At 35.4% G+C, this 16,029-nt stretch overlaps 3 protein-coding genes across 3 annotated transcripts; 1 reads left to right on the forward strand and 2 right to left on the reverse strand.

Annotated features, from left to right (window-relative positions):
* Window positions 1-785: 785 nt before the first annotated feature.
* On the reverse strand, window positions 786-2,393 carry KY384_004646 (uncharacterized protein; the record flags this gene model as incomplete). The annotated part of the gene is made up of 3 exons (XM_044813151.1): window positions 786-1,780; window positions 1,854-2,125; window positions 2,191-2,393. The coding sequence occupies 3 exons, from the start codon at window positions 2,391-2,393 to the stop codon at window positions 786-788; spliced, it is 1,470 nt and encodes a 489-aa protein (XP_044669891.1).
* A 6,028-nt stretch (window positions 2,394-8,421) lies between these two features.
* Window positions 8,422-8,955, forward strand: KY384_004647 (uncharacterized protein; the record flags this gene model as incomplete). The annotated part of the gene is made up of 1 exon (XM_044813152.1): window positions 8,422-8,955. One exon carries the CDS (start codon window positions 8,422-8,424, stop codon window positions 8,953-8,955), a length of 534 nt encoding a protein of 177 aa, XP_044669892.1.
* A 1,959-nt stretch (window positions 8,956-10,914) lies between these two features.
* On the reverse strand, window positions 10,915-11,525 carry KY384_004648 (uncharacterized protein; the record flags this gene model as incomplete). The annotated part of the gene is made up of 2 exons (XM_044813153.1): window positions 10,915-11,144; window positions 11,222-11,525. The coding sequence occupies 2 exons, from the start codon at window positions 11,523-11,525 to the stop codon at window positions 10,915-10,917; spliced, it is 534 nt and encodes a 177-aa protein (XP_044669893.1).
* Window positions 11,526-16,029: the final 4,504 nt, after the last annotated feature.

Here is a 16,029-nt window from a genome sequence, read left to right on the forward strand (position 1 = left end):
GGGGAATGGGAGCTGAAACGAGACATTGTTAGGTATTGAGATGTGTTATTAGTGTAGCTAGCAATTCGTCGACTGTCTTGGTTCTTCATCTTCGAAAATGGGTTGAGTGAGATATCCTAGACCCAGTCACACCTGTAAGCGCTTGACGACCGTCTTTGATGTTGAGGCGGGACTTGTCACCTGGGTCCATCACGTTGAACTTCTGGCCATGAGTGAAGACACCTTCAGCCCTTAAGTAATGTTCGAGTCGTAGGCGACAAGAATTTCACATGCTTTTCCCGAGCATCAAGTTCCATTGATCGTCATGATTTGCAGCGACACCTACATTTACCCGCACTATACGTCATTAGCACGAACTCAAAAACGTTGCAAGAGTGAGCGGTGGGAATAGAATCGCATTCTGTTCTAGGCTTGAAGTTCTCCTTTGAACAATAGTAGCCCTACTTCAGTGTTTAGCGCGATATTGCAGTCTCAACCCTCATAGCACGCTTTTATACCGCAAGAACACCAGGACGACAATGGTTTCGCCAGTCGAGAACCAGCTCTTTGCCAGAGATCGGTTATAGGTCTCTTACCAAACGGAACGCGACCCACGGATACAGATAATTGAGCTGCCACCAGTTGAAACTTATAGACCGTCAGCATTTTCGGAGGGGAGATACCAAAGTAATCAAGTCTTACAAGCTTTTCCGGCCTGCGATCCTGGGGTGTACGGCCCAAGATCCGCCAGCGATCATATTGTGCTTGCCATCCATGAAATCAGCTTCGAAAGACACTCGTCAGCTTCAGATACTCCCAAACACGGCTATGGTAACCAGAAAAGAAGGACTGCCCGTACCTGTATATCCGGGATATATATCCATAGCTTTGAATCCCTCAAAGGGCAACAGAAGAGTACTTGTCCATTCCCAAGCTCCACCCATGTCACCCAGTCCAGCCAGTCTATCGCCATTCTGTGTCACGGATACGGGATGGAAGTTCTGCAAACCCACATTGCAGCCTGAAAGATCGACAAACATCTCTTCTGGATCAGGATGTAGCGGCTCCATGTGATCTGCGCCGTTGGATCGCTTCCGCAAAAACGGCTTCTGCAGCTCCACTTGGTGGTAGATACTGCGAATCTCATCGTATGAGGGTATGCGGCCGCCAGCCCAGTCGGCGTAGGCTTTGCATTCGTTGAAAGAGGCCACCAGCGGCCAATCTTCGGCTGAGCGTAGGGGTATCTGCCCAAAGACCGTTCTGACACATGTGTTGTCGAGGAACGATTCTAGGGAGGGTTTGATACTATTAGCTTGAGCGGTTGCGGGCTGACAGGCGGCTGGCTGCACACAGGTAATCTGGTTGGCGCTAATATAACGATCACCGGCCGCACTGATGCCGTTCTGGGCAGTGTCATGTTGGACGGCACCATTGCGAAGGTCGGGCAATCCTGGAGTAGCATGGCTTGTCCATGTGACGGGAACGGTCTTACCAGTCTCAACAAGATATCTTGCATACTCGCCATTACTTATTGGCCGAGCCTGTGCTTCGAATGCCCCTACATCAACTTGATAGGGTGGCCGTTCATTGTCCCAAACGAAGAAACGACTTGGATCTTCGTCAGTTTCGGAATTGGACCATCCATGCGTGACTTTGGTCTTGGGTATGCGGAACCATTGATTGGGTTTCCTCTCACCCTTCGACTTCTCAGCTAGAGCATGAAAGTCTGGCATTGGAACCGGAGGCGGTTTTATATTGGGGCTGAGTAGCGTCATGTAAAGAAATGTCTCCAAGTGTAGCGCTTTTACCTATTGTCAGCCCTCCTACTATCCCAAAGTTGACACTAAGTACGGGAGCATGAAAGATAGGTCTACCTTCATGCTCAAATCCGATCCAGAGTGCTCTTCCCAGCGTACGGTCAGCCCACACATTCTCATCGTCATACAAGGTCGCAATTCGTCGACAAACACGCCGTCGGAAATCCAATATTTCATCAACCGTCGGCCAACTCTTAGGAAGTTGACTATGCTGGTGACACACCTCCGGATCGTCGACATCGGGATCGATCCCGCGTTCAAAGTATTCCACATAGACGGATGGTTCTGTATGCTTACCCCGGAGTGCTCGGCTAATGTGGATATCCTCACTACGAAGGCATAGTCAGCCGATTCAACCATTCATCCCAAGCAATAGAGTTCGTAGGTCTCTTACAAAGTCGGAATGTGCCCTAGATAAAACAATAAAGGGTTTCGTAAAGGGATGGGCTGCTCCATCAGCGAGTGCCTTGGAATCATCTCTGTCGTCACTAAGTCCCATGCTTGCCATAATTGCTGCCATTCCTCTAGATTCGGCGTGGGCGTGGAGGCATAATCTCGAGGGTGAAGCGGGAACGCATATCGACTTTTAGAAGCCATGATTTGCCGTCACGGGATTGATAGCCTGAGAGCTTTCTTTTCTTTGATGCCTGCGATGGTCGAGTGGCAAATTGCTCCTTACTCACTCTGATGCTTAGTTGTCTCTTGACGTAATAGGTTCCAAGTAGGCCTATCGAGTTGAGATTCGTAGTAAATGCGATATCGGTTAGGGGCTTAGCGTTCCATTTCTCTCCCATTAGACTCTAACGATGTTTACGAGCAACTAACTCCGGTCGAGCAATCGAGCCTTATTGCGAAACGAAGCAAAGGGAAAGAAAGGCCAGAGAGAAGGCTAGAGTTGATCTTTGAGCCAATTGTTGAAGAAGAGCTGGAGCTGTTGAAACAGAACCATGAGCGCCGCCACAGTTTGCGCGCTTGAGAGCTACCTGTCTGTAGCTGTCTGTCATGTTCGTTTGCGGATTGATCGCACGGTGATGGGTGAGAAAGTTCATAATGTGTTTGTAATGCCCTTTCTCTCGCTCGCTCGGCAATGCTGGGCCAACCGATTTCACAATGTGGAGGTTTAGAATGGGGGTAGGGTAGCGGAATATCCGTCTAAACCCATTCGCCCCCTCTTTCTCCGTTCGGGCTGATGCAGATTGATCTCTACTGGAATAATGCCCACGCCTTGGTCGATTGTTAAGCGAAAATTAGCGAGTGGCGCGCCTCTTCAGGCAATTCGGGACTGAACTCGGTCACTGTCGGTCTGCAAATCCATAGCTGTCTTTAGATAATTGAAATTCAATCGGACTAATCGGGGCCTCCACCTGCCTTTTTCTTGCAGATGCCTTAACGCGACTGGGTGCGGCCCTCCGGAGATCTTGATCCTACAATCAAACAGAGACAGTATGATTTCTGGCCTTGCTGCTCTATACGAGATCAGGCGAGCCCGGCGAAAATGCCATGACATGTTGAGAGGATGTCGGGAAACGGGTGAAAGATCTCTATGGGCAGACATTTGTGTGGGAGGACCGGGGTGGAGTTTGGTCGGGGCAAGGGCGTATGTGCTGGAGGAGTGGGGTTTGGGGGAAGTGGGGAAGAGGGGGGAAGATCTGCGTTGGGGGCGGGGAGGTTAGGGTCCAGGGAAGATGACTCCGAGGTGCAGGGAGTTTAGGTTTGGAGGTGGTCTTGGGGAGATGTTCGGGGATGGAGGCGAAATAGGGAAGACATTCGCGTTGGAGGACGGCGTTTCCGAGGGAGAGCGTTTGAGTGGAGCCCATATTCGAAAGAGATAGAGAGTAGAGGAAATTATGAGGTAGTGTAAGTGATGTTGGTCAGTGGCAGAGCCGAGCGGCGGATGTAATGGTGAAAACTGCTAGGGGTGTTAGTAGTGAACCAGAAGATGAGTGAATTTGTTAGTAAATAGTAGTAGATGGGGAATAGATGGCAAGTAGATAGTGAAGAGAAAAGAAAGAAGAACAAGGTGGGCGAGAAGAGGTCCTTATATACCCGTGGGTGGAGACCTTCTATGGAGCCAGGATTGATTTCATGGCGGTACGCCATCAGCTTTGCACCAACTCCTGTGGACACCTCACAGCAAGCCACGAGCCACCGTTCGTCCCCAGACAGAATGCGGACCATTTACGATATATCGTGACCCGCGACGAACGAATCTTGCAAAAATGCGACGCCCACAGGTAGCGACGTCTCCATGGCCGTACGCGTATTCCACCAACGCACGTGGCGCGAGAGACGACTAATGACTGTCATGAATGATATGCGACTGCGTTCACAGTGCACGGTGGGAGTGACCAACCAGGATATTGTGCCCAGCGCTCCGAGTCGCTCCACCGCCTTCCTCGATTGATCATCTCCACTGTGGCTGAGCTTGGAATCCCGCACCAGCTGAGCAGTGCTGTGAGGCTCTTGGGCTGTTGTGATCGTGCTTACGATACTGCATGATGATGCATAGACATGTTGGTTGGGGTTATCATATGCAGCACCCAGTCCACGCTTCGTTCGGGGAATGGAGGAAAGAGGGCGGAAAGCCACACTATTTTGGCTTCGGAATAGGCGTATTTTATCCAAAGCCAATATGTAAAGCTAATTAACAGTTAGTGGGGAGGCTTGGGCGATAGCATAAGGAATCGAATCCTATTACAGTATAGCTCGTATAATTAGCCTATTAATTTTTGCAATATACCTAATTTTAGATCTTTTGAAAAAAACCTTGTAAATTTGGCCGCCGTTATATAGCGATAAGCTGAAACTCCTCCGGCTATAATACTTTATAAATATATACTATATATATGTTACTTCTAATGCAAAATTCAGTATTATATATTGAGTAAACATTGTATATCGGATATAAACCGGTAGGGAGCGAAATGGTATTTGTGCAACTATATAATCAACTAGGGCTAAAAACTCCTTACGATATTTCTATATATTAGTATATGCTATAATTATTGTAATTAAGTCGTTATTAGTGTCTACTGTGAAATTCACTTCCCCTTTACTAAGGGGCTTATTTGCTCAATCTCTTTAAGCGATCGAATATAGCTAGCGCAAGCAGAATGCGACTATAGTAGTCAAGATCGTAAGCATTGGGCGGAGCGTGCTAGTTCCATCTTTATTCTGTGTAGTATTTGCGGCTGTCTACTCCCTAGCATAGGGGGCATGTCTTTGCTGTCCGATAGTATAGCTATCTTATTGACGAATATCTGATTCTTTGCCTAGCTCATTGCTAGACGCACAGAGCTTATGTTCTTATGTGTTTAGCTATTTATTTGTCGCTGTCATAGTCTCACCTCTCTTATTCTCTCCTCCTAGCTGAAAAATGGATAGCATCTATGAAAGTGGTATGCAAGGCAAGAGGACATGTCTTTTCCCAATAACTAGTAGTGGATTGACGCTATCAAGAGGCATTATAAGAATTATGCACTTTCTTGATTTCTGTTCGAGTATTTTAGCTCCTTATGCGGTCTAAGAATCATTGTTGCCTTGGAGGTGTAGACCCTCTCTAGATCGAATCACTCTTCTAGATTTTAACAATCCTTGATTTCTTCTACCTTCTGCTTTAACTTCAACGATCCACTTTCCCTAACTCAGGTATATTGCCTCCATAGTTATCTACGCTGCTGTCTCTGTCATCTGCTTCACCAACTCTTGCTATAAGCTTAGGGGCCTCTCTTGACACCTCGATCTTAACATTTATATTCGCGTTCTCTATCTCTTCCTCTTCCTAGATTTATTTTCTATCTGCTTTTTTTAAAGGACCGGAGATCAAGCAACGGCGGGCTATAGCCATCGTGAATATATGCTAGCCAATCCGCGATTAGCTAAATATATGCAGTACTCTAAGGAATACCCTTATAGTGGTTTCTAATAGCGCTTTAAGGAGCGGTATCTACTACTACTATTATTAACGTCTTCAATCCTTGTTACTATATTGATCCTAACTGTATTTATTTCGGCTTTTGTCTAGGTACTTTAGATCTATATATAGTACTGTAAACCTTCTTTTAGTGTGTAGTTTTTATTGAAAGAAAATAACTAAAACATTTACTATGCGCTAAGGTATACTTTGAATAATTATAGCTAATATATATAATTGCTATGTCTTAACTTTTAACTAGTTCCCAATAGTTATATATATACCTATATAATAAAAATTATCTCTTTAGACAATAACCTAAGGTATTAAGTATTATTATATACTTAAAGAAATAGTTAGCTCTTAGAGTTAATCTTTATTAATAGCCTTAAAATATAGATAATATTTAATATTAAGATAGCTTTAATATAATAGAATTAATATTTTTAATATAATAATAAAAGTTATTATATAAAAACTTATAAGCTACTTTTAAATATATTATATTATCTTTAAATTAATATAATATATATTAATTAAAAAGATAAAAAAGAGAAAAGTTAATAAATTTAAATAATAAATAAAATATATACCTAGGTTAATATAACTATTATATAGCTAAAAGAGACTAATATAGAAAAAGATTTAATCTTTAAATCTTTTATAAAAGTTAAAGAACTTAATATAGTAATAACTAATTTTAGTTATTTATTAATAGATTTAAAGGATTTATTTACTCTATAAAGGGAAATAGCCTTATAATATATTTATTACTTTAATTAAAAAGATAATATTTTAATAGGATTAACTATTATCTTCTAAGATAAATAATAGTAATATATATAAATATAATAAGAAGCTATACTTACTAATAAAATTTTTATTTTTTAAGGCCTAAATATAATTAACTATAAAGATATTATATACTTATTTTTAGTTATTATAATTAAATAAAAAGAAGTTAAAAACGCTAGTAAAAATAATAAGTTTAAGTCTAGATTATAATATTTATTTAAAAAGATAATAAATTTATTTAATTAATTAAAATAAAAAAATAAAAAGCTTTATACTTTATTAAAAGTATTAAATATAATTAAAAAAACTATATAATAATATTCTAATCTTTATAACTATTATTTTAATTTATTAAAAATAGTTAATTATAATAGTTTTAAAATATATAAATTACTTAATATTAAATATAATAATAAATAGAATATAACTTTTATATATAATATAAGTTTTAATTAAAGTCTATAATATTAATTTATTAGCTTTTATCTTTTTAATAAAGTATAGATTTAATAGTATAGTATAAGAGCTTCTAAATAGTTTAAAAGACTTTCTATCTTAAATACTAAATTTTTAAATTCTTTAATATATTAAGTTCTAGGATCTAATTAACTTTTAAAGTATAATACTTTATAATTCTTTAAGATATTTAATATTATTTAATAAAAGTAATCTCTATTATAATAGCTTTAAATTATTAATTAAAAGTATAATATTTAATTTAATTAATAATAATATAATTAAAATATTAAAAAAGACTTTTAAGATATTTAATAGTTAATAGCTTATTAATATTATAATATTATAAATTAAAAATATAATAAATACTTTATAGGATATAGCTATTTATAAAGACTTTACTTATTAAGGCTCTTTATCTCTAAATATTAAAGAAATAAAAAATGTTTTTAAGACCTTATTATTTTAAAAAAACCTTTCTAAGTAAAGTATAGAAATAATTACTATTCTCTATACTTCTTTTATAAATTACTATAAACTAATACTCTAGGTATAAGTATCTAATTATTATCTTAACTATATAAATATAATTACTCTTAGTATAATATTTATCTATATATTTACTAAGTATATTTTAAAAGAATTATCTAAAGTTATTATAAGTATTATTTATAATCTATATAATAATAGATTTTATATACTTTAATAAATATTTATAATTTATTAAAAATATTAAAACTTAATATAATTAAAGGTTTAAAGTAAAAATACTATATACTTATTTCTTAATACTAGTATATTTTATATATTATATTTATTTAAAGTAAATAAGAATAGTATAGCAAGAAATTATTAACTCGTTAGTAATATTTATATATATAGAATTATAGATAGAGAATATACGCCTATAGGCTCCAACTATAGAGTATTTAACATTGTCTAACATGGTCTCTTTCGCGCGCGGATTTTTATTTATATCTCGTACTAGCATGGAGAGAACATAGTGATGCAAGTCTGGTTATAATACCCCCTAGCAAGCTGAGTGGTAAGTAAAGGCAAGACTCGCCTCCAATGGCAGTGATTCTAGACGCTTAATAGGTATTACGGTCTCGTCGGTATAGCCGCAGACGATGCGCTCCCTGTGAACTATACCCGGTTGCGATTCTCGATGCGCATGAGTCAAAATAGACCTATTCATGCAACAGAAAGTTTTGCGTGCATTGTTAAAAAGCAATGACCGACGTTCTCTGTTCCGCAACTACTGCTCAACACTACTATTTAAGATCTGCGCCAGTGGCACTGAACTTGGCCGTCAACAAAGTACATTGCTCTTTGACTGCTCAATCATCTTGGTCAGCGATGTCGTTCCAACGGTGCATAACGACCGCGCTCGTCGTTCTGCTAGTATTTGGCGTAGCCGCCAATTCTCAGCCTTCGAAAACGCCGCCTTCTTTATCAGCGATGACCGACACTTACCGATGGGTCATTCGGCCACCAGAAAGCCCATCCATAGAGTTCTCAGGCATCTCCTACACCCAACGAAAGCTGAATCAAGATTGTATCATATCCCTCCTTTGGGGGCAGGCGAAAGCATATCGCCAACGCCAACCACCTTTAATGTCCAACATCGTTCAAGCATCAGCGCAAGGGGAGGAGCACTCGGTCGGCGACGTCATGCTCCGCCTCAAATTCGATTATGAGAGGGTACAGCAACAGGATTGGCCACGGTTCACGTGGCAGGACGTCGCGGCTCTGTTGGATCAACTTCGAGTTGTGTATGGCGCGTATGAGCAGTATAATGTGATTGAAGGGACTATACGGATCCTCGGGGATGTTGAGAGGATTGTTGGCAAGCTTAGTATTGAGAACAAAAATCAGCCAGTGCAGAGAGCGCCGTCGTCAGCCGCTCCAAAAGAGATTGCCGCCGTCATCCAACCTAGTACCGTTAATACTGCAGGGTCTGTTAACGCCGGCAATAAGACCAGCGTTCTTTAAGATCTTTCACGTTGTATAAACGTATACGATAGATAGACATTGTTTTTACTCCTACAAGAAAACGGCATGATTGAAGACCACTATACTGTATTAGAAGAGCTTCCAGATCTGTTAGGCGGGAACCTTGACGCTTTCTTTAGCTCTACACACATGAACATGAGGGGAGAAAGGAGGAAAGAGAGTATGCTTTGGTGCAAAACTCGCTACGGGGACTATGGGCCTTGCTACTCTCTCAGACACATTATTACCGGCGCCTGCTGATTGAATCCCAACGACTCCGCCTCGCAGATGATATTTCGCAAAGATACATTACTTCGATCCCTTGCGACGAACCTGGGCACCTTCCTATTCCGCCACCAGCCAGCTCAACAATACACCTACCGCCATTACCGCCTCTTAACCCTTACCATTAACCTCCACTCCTCCGCCTCTCCCTCCCCTTCAAAACCGGCATCTTATACCCTACCCCCCTCCTCCTCACACTCGCCCCCGGCGCCCCCGTCGCGGTCGGATACGGTGCCGTACTCGTCTCACTCGGTTCAGGCGTACATCCCTCAATAGGCCTCGGCCCTCCACTACCAGGTCCATAGCCGCCTTTGTCATAGGTGTAGCACGTCACGCTGACCAGGCGAGCGCCATAAACGTCAACGCCGTTCCCGCGGATGGGCCAGAAGGTGCAGTCTGAGAATGTGAAGTCGCAGAAGGGGTTGGTGTTGAAATCGAAGTAGTAAGTTGGTGGGGAGGTACTCGTGTCGAGATTGGCGGTCACGATGGAGTAGATTATTAGGGGGAGTCTGGGGGGAGGTGGGTTAGTGGTGAGGTATATGGGGGTGCTTGAAGAAAATAAAAGGCGGGCCAGGGGAGAAAGAGGGAGAAAGAAGCGCATGATGATCAGGAAGCAAGATGGAAGGAAGTGGGCTGGGCTACCGTAGTATCGCGTCACGCCATCTTCGGGCACAGAGATGTTCAGATCTGGGTACACGTAAATGTTGCCTTGTGGGACGCCCTGGCTTTCGAGGATGAAGTATTAAACGCCTTCATCGCTTGCTTGGCGTGAGTACACTTGCTGGTGAGCTGGGCTTGTGGTGGCAGATAAGGCTATGAAGAAGAGGTGGGCTAGAGTGAGGATGGCGAAGAGGCTACCCATTTCTTTGCGCTGCAATTTGTAAGATGCAAGATGGAAAGATTGAAAGATGAGAACAATCTGAGCATTTGCTGGTCTAAATACATGTTTCACCTCAGGACAGATAAGGGGAGCCACGTTCCTCAATAATGCAGCTCGACTGCAGGAAAGCCTGTTCCTGAGTGGTGTAATAGGAGGCAGGATATTACAGCCTGCATTAGACAGGCGGAACCTCGTATCGAGTGGTGAGATCCAATGCCTAGGGATGGCCGGACACCCTCTTAGCAGCAGCACAGTGAAGCCCATCCTGCAGTGATCGACAGGCCGGCCAATTACGGGCACAGCGGACCGAAACATCCTTCATCGGGCTTCAGCGGGCGTTTAGCTGCTGATCGTTACATCGGTGGCTTCACAACGTGCATCATCTCGCAACAGGTCCCTCTTCGAATATTGAGTCATCCCAGAGAGCAGCAAGGCAATCCTCCTAAATGCTCTACGCTGCCTTCTTGCCTCGCGGTTCGAGCGGCAAGAGTACCGAAGTGGCGGCGAGCAAGAAGTGCAGCGCCGCACATATGAACAAGGGAGCGACGGACTCCACATTCGAATAGCTGGCGATGATGATGGCCATGACTCCCATGAAGCGGTTGATTGCGACCGCAAGACCGTATCCTGTAGCTCTATGCGCAGAGGGCAAGATCTCCCTACAATGAAGTTAGTACTATCGTGGCAGGACGGGCATGGATCAACGCACGGTGTGTAGGCATAGAGTGTCGCATAGAAGCCAATGCTATCTCACGTCAGCTTCAAAGCCCCTACCTCTGTTTTGCGATCCATGCTTACGAAAAGATAGTGGTAGCAGACACAACGCCCAAATTCTGTTCTGGCGTTTTCACCTGCGTATATCCGAATTGGAAGATTGCTGTCACTATTGCTGTAAGAGCCAACGTGCCTCTCCTCCCGAGTAACTTGGTTTCGACGGCGTATGCGGCGAGCGGAAGGCCAAAGAGTCCGCAGAGCTGGGTTATCGCGTAGTTCTTCCAGGTGATGTAGTTACTGCTGACACACTCTTTATACCCTCTTAGATAGAGATAGTATAGTAAGAATGTGTGGAAGAGAGGATGGACGATCCCGATGATTGCTGACCGCAGAATACGCCAACTTCCGGGTTATTGAACAGCCCGTAGACATGTACGCTAAGACGCTTAAAGGACCATGCAGACTTCTCGGCATCTTTTACGTCACCGTACGAGCGTAGCTGCTCTGCAGTAAGATCAAGAGGACGGCCGGCCTCGGTCGCAATCTTTTGAAGGGTCTCGACGACCTCGGTGTCCCTCCCTTGCGTGATTAGCCATTTGGGGGAATGCTGTAGCCTTAAGACAGTTACGCGAAGGATACTCAGCACGAAGACTATCGCCCCAAGAGTCCAGTGGAGATAGCGCCACCCCATATTGTGCGAGCGGAAGCATGGCGGCGGCTTATGTTTGGGCATGAATCGCTACGTCCATCTAATGACTCCCCATGACATTGCACGGTTCGGCTTCTCCGTGGGCCCCCTCCGCTTCCCCCTAGTTCTAAGCCAACTTATTAGCCCCAACCGGAAACAGGATTGTGATTCAAGGCTGACCCTCGAGAAGAGGCTAGAGACGATACACAGAGGAGGACAGCACGTTGTTTTTCCTCACCATAGGCATCAGGCTCGACTGGCAAAAGGATGATGCCAAATTCAAGTCAACAAGAATGGACCATTTCCAAAGCAAAATCATCATGCGGTATTGAAGCTTTATCATTACTATGGTGGTGTTCAAATCTAGGATATTTTCTTACTGTGGACGTATCCTCGCTGGAAACGAGTGTGTCTACTCTCCCAAGGTATGCTATCGAATTCATAATAGAATACATGTGTATCAGCAGCAACAAAACAAAACACAATATACTCCTCGAGGTAAATGTATTTGCAGCGCTTGCATGGGTATCCCCAGTGTTCTCTCAAGATCTGCACTGGTATGTTAAATGATCCTCTACCGTAGGTTTACTTGCCACCTTCGCTATAGTAGGATCTAGCTAGACTAGGGGTTAGTGGGCCAAGAGCTCATTTCGCCTAATCTCTTAAGTTTTTATATAGTATTTTGGCAGCCCCTACTCTATTATTCTTATAATTATTTTTATTAATTAAAAGGTTTTTAGAATAAGACTTTAAGTATAGCTAGTTTTTATACTAATATAATATTATAATACCTTGCTTTTAGTTCTATTGCTTAGAACTTTTTTCTTTTATTATATTATTTTTTTAAAAGAAAAAATAAATATTTAAAGCTTATAAAATAATAAGTAGCTTTACTGCCGCTAATATTAAAGTTAGAAAATCTATAAGTAATAAGAGCCTATAATTATAAATATTTTCTTCTTAGCTTATAGTATTATATATTACTATTTTAAATACTTTGCTAATAAGATAAAAATAGTAAGTAATATAAAGTTTAGCTTTTTAAAGCTAGCTATAGTTAGCTTTTTTTTAGCTATTTTTTAAGTACTTTTTATTTATAATTATAACTTACTAATAATATTAAAAATAAAAAACTTCTAAATAATAGTAAAAATCTTTTTAAAAACCTACTATAGCTTTTAACTATTATATACCCTCTTTATTAAAGTTACTTTATATTTTTTCCTCCTTTTAAGTATACTTTTTTTATATATTCTCTTTATTTAAGTTATAGGATAAAAGATTTTTATAAGTATTTTCTTATATAATAAGAACTATATATAAGCTTTATAAATATATTAGATAGTAAATAGCCCTCTTTTTAATATAATCTTAAAGGCTAGATTTTTAAACTTAATTTTAAATATATTAAAAAAATTTAGAAAAGTATTTTTTAAGCTAAAGATTTTTTTAAATTTATTAATAACTTAATTATATAACTTATAAAAGACTTAACTTCTAAAAATTTAATATTATATATAACTTCTTAGTTTATAAAGAGATTTTAGTTTATTTTACCCTTTAAAATAAATATATAGCTTTTTATAAAAAGTTATTAAATTATAAATACTATTTTTAGTTTTTTTTATTATATTATATAAAAAATTTATTAAAGTTTTTAATAAGTATTATATTAATAGAATAATAATAATATAATAAAATAATTTAAAATATTAAGTAAAAACTAAAACTAATCTAAAATATAAATAATTTTTAAAAAATAAAGTTATAATTTTTTTAGCTATTTTATTAATAACTTTAATAAAGTTAAAAAATAAATAAATTTATTATAATTAAATTAATAAAAATTTCTATAAATTACTTTACTATTAATAATATATTTATAGAATATATAAAGATAAATATAAAATAATTAAATATAATAGTTATAAAAGTAAAAATTATTAAAATTTAAATAAAATTTAAATTTTTTTTTAAAATAAAGTCTTATATTTAAAATAATTATTTATAATTCTATTCTTTTTAAGCAATATTTTAAAAAGATTACTATACTTTATAGCTAATACTGCTAATTTTTTCTTAAATAGAATTTTATTACTATTATATAATAAATAAGTATATTAGCTATAGAATTATTTAGAAATAAGTATTATATATAGTAAATTTTATAAATTATAAAAATAAGAGCTTAAATAGGCTATAAAAGCTTTAACTAGCTACTATTAAATATACTTTACCTTTTTATAGTAATAGATTTAAAAACTATTATAAAAGATATAGAAAAATAAAATACTTATTATTAGTTTTTAAAAATAGTTATAATTCTAACTTTATTTTATATTTCTTTTTTTAAACTTAGTCTTAAAAAATAATAAAAAATTTAAATAAATTTATAATCTATTATACTTAAAGGGTAACTTTATTAATAACTTTATTAATATAAATAATAAAGCTTTTAAATATATTAAATTTAATATTATTATTAATATAATACTTAAGATAAGCTTGAGAGTAATATTTATAAAAAAAATTTAATATTTTTCAATATATACTAGTGGCAATAAACAAGTAATAGCTTTTTAGTTTCTATTAGAATAATATATATTAAGCTAACTATTATTTCCTTTTTAATTTAAAAATAATCTTTTTATTTTTAATTTTTTTATTAAAAACTTATATTATATTATTTTTTATAAATTTTATTACTTTATTATTCTATATTATTTAGATAACTTTTTTACAGTTTTACTAGAAAATATTAATATAAAATAATATAATATTAACTTTAATATTGTTTATAAGGATTTTAACTTAGTTATTAATATAAAGAAAAATATTATTAGTTCTTTAATAGAATTCCTAAGTATTAAAATTAATATTATAAATATATATATTAAATTCCTAAAAATAAATTCTAAAAAACTTTAATAAATATATTTTATATCTTTAATAAGAAATTAATTCTATATAAAGATTTTAATTCTTTTATTAAACTTTTAACTTTTATTATAAAAGTTATATAGCTTAGATACTCTTTTTTAAAATATATATATAATACTTTTATAAAAAGAAAAATATAGTATAAGGTTAAAAAAATATTTATTTAGATTTAAAATAGTAAAATATTTTATTATTATATTATAATAGTTATTATTTTAAATATATTTTAAAATTTTAATAAAAGTTTTTTTTTAGTTAAATACTACTTTTATAAAAAGTTTTAAATACTTCTTATTTATAAACCCTATTAAACTACTAACTTTAAAATTTATAATTATAAGCTTTTTCTAAGTATTAACTTCTATAAATATTTAATTTTAAAAAATATTTATAATTTTAAATATTTTAATTTAATAGAAAAAGCTATTAGTAAATTAAACTATATATATAATAAAAGACAATAAGCTAATTTACTATAACTATAAAAAACTTTTTATAAAAAAACTAATAATTATTATTATTAGAAAAGTAGTTTTAATTATTACTATTTTTAATATTAATTTAAAAACTAACTAGCTAATAGGAAAAATAAATATTTTAGTTAATAATTTTTTTATTTTTATTTTAAAAAAATTATTAATAATTATCTTTAATTAATAAGCTTTATAAAATTATAGCTATATTAATATTTTAGCTTTTTTATTAATAATCTCAATTTTTAATTTTATTAAAACTTATTAAGGTTTTTAACTATAGCTTAGTAAAAATATATATATTATATATATAAATATATATAATAGCTACTCTAGGTTTTATATATTTAGAAACTTAAAACCTATTATATTAATAATAATGAAAAATTTATATAAATAGCTTATTAATTATTTTTATTTTTAAATTTAGCTAAAAATAATAAAAGTATATTTTATAAAAATAAAATTAAAGTATATAAAATAGGGATTTAGTAATAACTACTTTAATTACAAGTTTTTTAGCTAGTTAATTAAATATATAATTAATAAAATTTATAAAACTTATAATAAATATAATATTAAAAAATAATAACTTATTACTAAAGATATATTAATTAAGATTATTTAAATTTTAAATATATTTAGATTTGATAAAGCTTTATTATATACTATTTTTTATTTAGTATTTATAAGCTTTTTATATTTAGATAAAATTATATATAATATTAAAACCTAATATTCAACTTCCTTACTAGTATTTAATAAGATTATTAATTATTTTATATAAGAAATACTTTATATTAGAACTTTTAAGTTTAAAAAATAATTTATATTAAAAAAACATTATTTTATATATTACTAAAATAGATAATAATATATATTTAATTAATTTATTATATTACCTATTTTTATTTATAATTTTTTAAATAGATTTCCTATTATTTTAGCTATTTTTAAGCCTATTTATATAAGAAATTACTATTAATAAACTATACTTTATATTATAGAATTATAGCTTATAAAGCTATTACTTAGGATATTCTTTTAAAAAAGAAGTAGTAAATTAAGTTAAAAGAAATAATTTATTAAATTAT

This window comes from Bacidia gigantensis, assembly GCF_019456465.1.
Source record: "Bacidia gigantensis strain McMullin 20006 chromosome Unknown contig_233, whole genome shotgun sequence".
Lineage (NCBI taxonomy): Eukaryota > Fungi > Ascomycota > Lecanoromycetes > Lecanorales > Ramalinaceae > Bacidia > Bacidia gigantensis.